The 6,631-nt window shown below is 36.5% G+C and overlaps 1 protein-coding gene across 2 annotated transcripts in view; it reads left to right on the top strand.

Annotated features, from left to right (window-relative positions):
* Nucleotides 1-3,521: 3,521 nt before the first annotated feature.
* Nucleotides 3,522-6,631, top strand: part of LOC106457607 (gamma-aminobutyric acid type B receptor subunit 1-like) — a 46,235-nt gene continuing 43,125 nt past the window's right edge. For both annotated transcript variants that reach the window (XM_022383602.1, XM_022383603.1), the window contains exon 1: nucleotides 3,522-3,905. In XM_022383602.1, the coding sequence (XP_022239310.1) occupies nucleotides 3,642-3,905 (264 nt within the window). In that variant the 5' untranslated portion in view covers nucleotides 3,522-3,641. The remainder of the gene's footprint in view (nucleotides 3,906-6,631) is intronic.

Below are 6,631 nucleotides of genomic sequence, written 5' to 3'. Positions count from 1 at the left end.
TGTACATTTTGACAGGAATTGGCAAAGTTTTGTAATACCCGCCAAGATGACTGGGATGTCTTACTCCCTCCACTGTTGATGGCCCATAGAACAGCAGAGCATGAATCCATTGCATACACACCAGCAAAGTTGATGTTTGGTCGGGAACTTCGGTTGCCAGTGGATCTGTTAACGGGACGCCCACCTTATGAAGAGTTGCCGAAAAATGTGTCAGAATTCGTGAAAGTGTTATCGGAAATGATGGATAATATTCACCATCAAGTGCGTTCAAACTTGAAAACTTCTGCTGATTCGATGAAGCTATCTTATGATAAGAGATCTAATGAAGTCAGCTTTGAACCAGGAGACAAGGCGTGGTTGTATAATCCCAGGAAGACCAAAGGGAAGTCTCCTAAGTTGTGTTCTCCATGCGAAGGCCCATATGACATAGTGGATCGTCTCTCAGACGTGACTTTCCGAATAAAATGTGGTTGGCGAGGCTAGCCAATAGTGATGCATGCCAACAGACTTTGGTGTTATCACGGTCCAGGACATTTCAGTTGGAACGAAGTGAACAACGAAACAGACGACGCTGCGGAAGACGTGTCACCTGAAAAAGCCACTGTCTAAGAAAAAATTCTACCCAGTTTTGAGAAGGGAAACAGTGAAGCCCTTAATGAAGCTACTACCACTGATGTGACTATTACCGATAATAGGACTATTCCCGATGGAGCAGATGAACCTCACGTGAAACAGAAGCAAACGAGATGGAGACCAGTACAGAAGAAGATACGTCCCGTAAAATTAAGAGACTTTGTTGAATTTTAATTTCGTGTTTGTAGTGTTTGTAAATTCTGTACAGTTAATTAAATTATTGTTAATTATCTATTGGTTTAATTTAATTGGCTATTGTTCGGGACGAACAATACTAAGGAAGGGGCAGTGTTACGACACCGGAAGTCACGTGAGGCTGGTAACACGTGATGAGTATCTAGAATATTGACGAAGAGGCGAGTGCAATCTAGATGTGCGCTTTTATAGTACATAAGCCGGCAAATAAAGTGACAGCAATAATAGTTGCAGATAGAGAGATTGAAGATGTAGACATGAATAATCGAGTCAAGTGGGCGGTAGGCACCGTAAGTAAAGTGCGTGAATCGTTGTGAATTATAGCGTGTGTTAAGTTAAAGTGACTGTGGAAATTAAGTGTATTGCAAAGTTGAATTGAGAAAGAACAAACTAGTTTTATTTAAGAAAGGACTTGTATCGCAGAAGTTTCTTGGAAAGAATTTCTACGGAAAATTAATAAACGAACACAGACGTAACACCTGTTTACCAAATATAATTTGGAATACCAAAGCTATTTAAACTAAATAGATAATTATGTCAAAAATTATACAAGACATGAAGAATATAGATTAATTAGCTAAGCTTATATGAAGTTCAGTGAAAATAAGCTTAGCTAATACTAAACGTTTTTGCAACAAGATGCTCAAGAAAAAGGTTTTTGGTGTCACAGGCATGTTCGATGTCATTGATATTTCTGATTCTTGGGTAAAAATTACTTAGATCTTTATTGGAAGGTTTTAAGATCTTCCGCTGAGACCATGTTAATAAAACAGGAGGTGGAGTAATTATGTTTGTAAGATATCGACGGAAAGCTTAGGAGAGAAGTGATATGGACAGTGCCCGTGCCACGGGGGCGCGAAAGGGCGCAATGCGCTCTCTCATAACAAAAAATGCGCCCTCTAAAAATCTGCTTTAAAAAAATAAAATAATGCCTCTTTTTACTCTTTTCGAACTTAAATAATTTTTTCGAACTTGAATACTTCCATGTACTCATGTATAAAAATATTAGGTAACCGAAGTAATAGTTGCTGTAAATCAATATTTATAAAATAAAATATATTTGTACTTATGCTTTCGGCTTTTGTGTTTTTTATCGTATCGACGGTTGCATACCGCTGACGTGGATTATTCAGATTCGTCACATTTCAAATAAATTGTTATTGATCGATGCAATGTTAATCGTTCGTGTATTAATAAAATAAGAATTATAACTGAATTGTTGTCGGATATCAACGAATTTTTCAGGAGTGAATTCGCTTATGAATTAACAAGGAACAGCAATAAATGATAACAAAAACTGAAAATGATTACAATGTACTGGCGCCCTCTGAGTTTGTCATTGCGCCTGGCTACGACACTGGACATAGATAAGATTTACACAGAATATGATGTACCCCAAAAATGCCTTTATAGGTATTTTCTGTAACTTACGATGATTAACCTGTTTTAAAGATTTCCTCTAAATTTTTTAGTATACGGTCAGCAAAAAAAAATTGTGAAACAGAAAAGACAAACAAATAATGAATGCCAATTTTAATTCTCCTTTGATTAGAGTTTTTGTTTAAACAAAAGTAAATATTATATTTAACCACTTGGTGGTTGGGGCCGGAAGTTACAGAAAAGGCAAAGTTTTTGTAAAATGAATCAAAGGAAATAGCAGCTACAATCATGATTTAATAAATATAATTCAGTTTTTGTGTGTTGTGTCACGTTTTGCTAGGAGTGATAACGATTTCAGTCATGTAAGAACTCAAAATAATGGTGGCAAATTCGAGCTTGGTTAATCGTATTTCCAAAAAAAACTTATGATTAAATAGAAAAGAAGAACTGTTCGTACTAGTAAACTTAATTGAATGTATGTTGAGTATCAAAAACCTTGAAACAGAAAAAGTAATGGTGTTTCGTTTATAAGTTATTGAACCTAATATTATATTTATTATAAAACAACTTTCTGACTGTAAAGCATATAACCTGAACTCTTTTAAAATATAATGGTAAGAAAACGATAGATTTTCAGATAGCTGGGGTAGACCTTGCATAGCAGTGATAAGTTGTTACTGTATTTAGAATTTCCGCGCAAAGCTACGAAAGGGCTAGCTACATATAGACGTCTCCACTTTTGAACTGAGAGATTAGTAAAAAGGCAGGTAGTCAACAACACCTACCGACATCTCTTGAAATACACTTGGCTGATCAAAGAGTGAGATTTGACCATCATTCTTATAGCCCATCTACGACCCCAAAGTGCGGAGCTCGTTTTTGCGGTAACGGGATGTGCATGAACTGGGAATCCTTACAAAGATCATATAATGCTGGTTTTTGAAAAAGCAAAACGGCCTAATCCTTAATGGTAAACGTTATATAAGACTTACACGAGATATTTTGATCACTTCATTGAAAATCGAAACTCTTGTATATCGTGTGAACCTTTAACTCATGTCATTAATATAATATACGACAGTTTTTGAAAGACGTATAGAAAATAAGTTGTTGTTGAAAACGTAGTATATATATATATATATATATAAATTACCGCGCACTATACTAAAGTAAATGACCAGAAGGAACTACGCTTAACCCTGTATAACTGTATTCTTACATCTATATACTAATATAGAATACTGACGTAAGCTAGTTCGATCGATAACTGGCTGCGCACTGGTCTGTAATTCTTGACTATGTGAGCTCGACCGTTGAAAAACCTAGAGTGGTAGTGGTGGTCAAACGACATCTGTTACATAAATAGAAACTGATGATACATTGCAATTTTTAATGATCTTATTTTTGTGTGGTAAACGAACCACTGGAGGATCATGCGCCATTTTATTTTATTGGTTGTGATATTCTTCAATGTCGACTTTAACGAGGGTTTAAGCACGTTGAGGAACGATAAGCGCAAAATAAAGGAAGAGACGAAGGACTTAGACATTGCCGTCGTCTATCCGATCAATGGCACCGGCGGATGGTTGGGTGGACAAGGTTGCCAACCGGCGGCAGAAATGGCTCTTATTGACGTCAACAACGAGCCTAACCTCTTGTCTGGATACAGACTATGGATACACTCGAGGGATAGCGAGGTAATGCATTTTGAAACCTCACACGTACGGTAGATAAATATAGATGTGATGATATTACATATCTTATAGGGGGCTGCTATGTACGGTTTATGGAGAATTAAAATTGGCACGAGGTGGGCTCTAGTAACACTGGAATATTCTTGCCTGTTTATTTTTTTTATCAGCAAAAATATTTCCGAAATGTTATTTTTATTGAACAGGTGCAGTAATCAGGAACACACAAGTCTCATTGTGTGAATATGTTGCATTATTACTGCTAGTATTACTCTTAACTACAACATGGCCACGCTACCGGTAATAACGAATAAGCCACAAATTGCAATACTATCAAGGATTTGGGCCTAATAAGTATCTTGCATGTTACTGCAATACTACCAAGGATTTGGGCCTCATAAGTATCTTGCATGTTACTGCAATACTATCAAGGATTTGGGCCTAATAAGTATCTTGCATGTTATTGCAATACTATCAAGGATTTGGGCCTAATAAGTATCTTGCATGTTACCATTTACTAGCCTGCACTAGGAAAACAATCTGGTTTGGGGAATACATATTTGATGTGTAGTATGGCGCGCACTAAACGCTTTTATATATGTATTTTCTCTCTCTTTTGAACTGATTTAGACCATCAACACTGATTTATATCTCATTCATATTTCATAATTCGGGCTTTTAAATAATTTTAGTTTTCATGTATAATCAGTTGACACAGGCACGATATGACGTAAGATAATTTCTTCTGTGCAGATATGATAATAAGTGATATTCCTTTTATAACATATCATAACGTTTTGGGACAACATGGGACCTATTGGTCCATCTCGGCTGTTACATCCTCTAAACTAAATTAAAATAAATAAAACTTAAAGCCAGCCCTTATGATTCACACCCTTATCCAGCTTTTTCTTAAACTCACTTAAATTTACTGCCTCCATAGACAATTTTAAAATCATGTATAACTTAAGTACTTTCAGTTGTTTAAGCATTTACTGATTATAGTATTGAAAATTCGGCTTTTTGAACATTACGAGTAATGGTTAGAGTTTTTTGTTTTTAACGAGCAAAATACGAACTCGCTTTGATCAGTACACATTATATACAATGACAAACCATATTAAGTTTCTGTCATTCACCTAGAGGCTTCAGGATGTAATGTCTCCCGGTAGGACAGCGGTAAGTCTACGGATTCACAATGCTACAATAAAGGTTCGATTCCCCTCGGTGGACACAGCAGACAGCCCGATGTGGTTTTGCCATGAAACATACGTATCATACATACCATCAGGATGTAATGCAAGAAGAGGTTTTCGTGTACGTCTTCACAAAGGGCTATCTATGTACAATTGTCCTTAATTTCGAATTAAGGGGAAAGTAGCAAGCCAATAACAGCCACCGCCAACGCTTGGGCTACTCTTATCTGACCGAATGTGATTAAAAATACCATTCTTACAGCGCGTTCACGGCTCAATAGTACGGAGCACATCTTTTGCACCATATGAACACCATACTTGTTAATCAAATACAGTATCGTTTTATGCCTTTGTTAGTTATTACGCACAAAGCTACATACTGAGATATTTGTGCTGTGCCCACCACAGGTATCAAAACCCGATTTTTAGTGTTATAAGCCCACTTACTTACTGTTGAGCCACTGGGGGCGGGGGCGTTTTAAATGCTAAGATATGAATGCTCTTTGTTGTTGTTGTTTTTCAAAGTATTAAACGCTTTCATTAGTTACAGTACAAAAGTGTTATGGTAAATATAGACTTACATATAACGATACAAAGCAAAATACACGCACAAGGAATGGTTTGGAATAAAGAATCCTAAGTTATTTGCTTCTTGAACATTTCAAGAAAAGGTCTAAGTACTCGAAAAATTTTCGATTTCTATTAAAACAAATATATATATGTAGGCTAGAAAGATATTTATAATAGCTGTAGTTTGACGCTTTTAGTAAGTTTATACATTGTTTGTTTTTTTTAAACCGCATCTTCAAACGAGAAAGCTTTCAGGATAAATTTGCAATGAATTGATCTTACATCAGTGCATTTAACGAATATTATAATTTGTAGAATTATACACGGACTTTTCTTTAGGTTAAAATACTTTTATTTGCAAGCTTTTGGACCTCTTGCCGGAGCCTTCATCGGGGGTGTCACGTCTCCGTTTGTTAATTGATTTTCCGTAACTTCGTTCCGACGAAACTTGAGCGACACAAGTCCTTTCTTAATAAAACTGGTTTATTCTTTCCGAATATAACTTTACCGATACACTCAACTTCAACAATCGCGCTAAACAAACGCTGTAACGTCTCTCGTGCTCTCTGACTGCAGTTCAATTACTCACTATCTTCACACACACATTACCTTCCGTCACCCTCTTATATATACCAGCCTACCCTATCTAGTAAGTACTAGAGCATTCATGAAAGAACAAGATAGTTCTAGAAACTAGAAAGCGCCACACCAGTCACGTGACCTCGATGACGCAACACTGCCCCCTCCTTAGTATTGTTCGTCCCGAACAATAACCACATACAATAAACCAATAACAATAACTTAATTAAAATGTACAGAATTACAAACACAAAATTACAATTCAACAAAGTCTCTTAATTTTACGGGACGTATCTTCTTCCGTACTGGTCTCCTCTTGTTGGCTTCTGCTTCATGTGGGGTTCATCCGTTCATCCGTTCATCTAGTAAGAACTAGAACATTCGCCA

Source organism: Limulus polyphemus, unplaced genomic scaffold (assembly GCF_000517525.1).
Source record: "Limulus polyphemus unplaced genomic scaffold, Limulus_polyphemus-2.1.2 Scaffold351, whole genome shotgun sequence".
Taxonomy (NCBI): Eukaryota; Metazoa; Arthropoda; class Merostomata; order Xiphosura; family Limulidae; genus Limulus; species Limulus polyphemus.
Note: the sequence above shows the minus strand (reverse complement) of the source record. Positions and strands in the feature narration are given on the sequence as shown.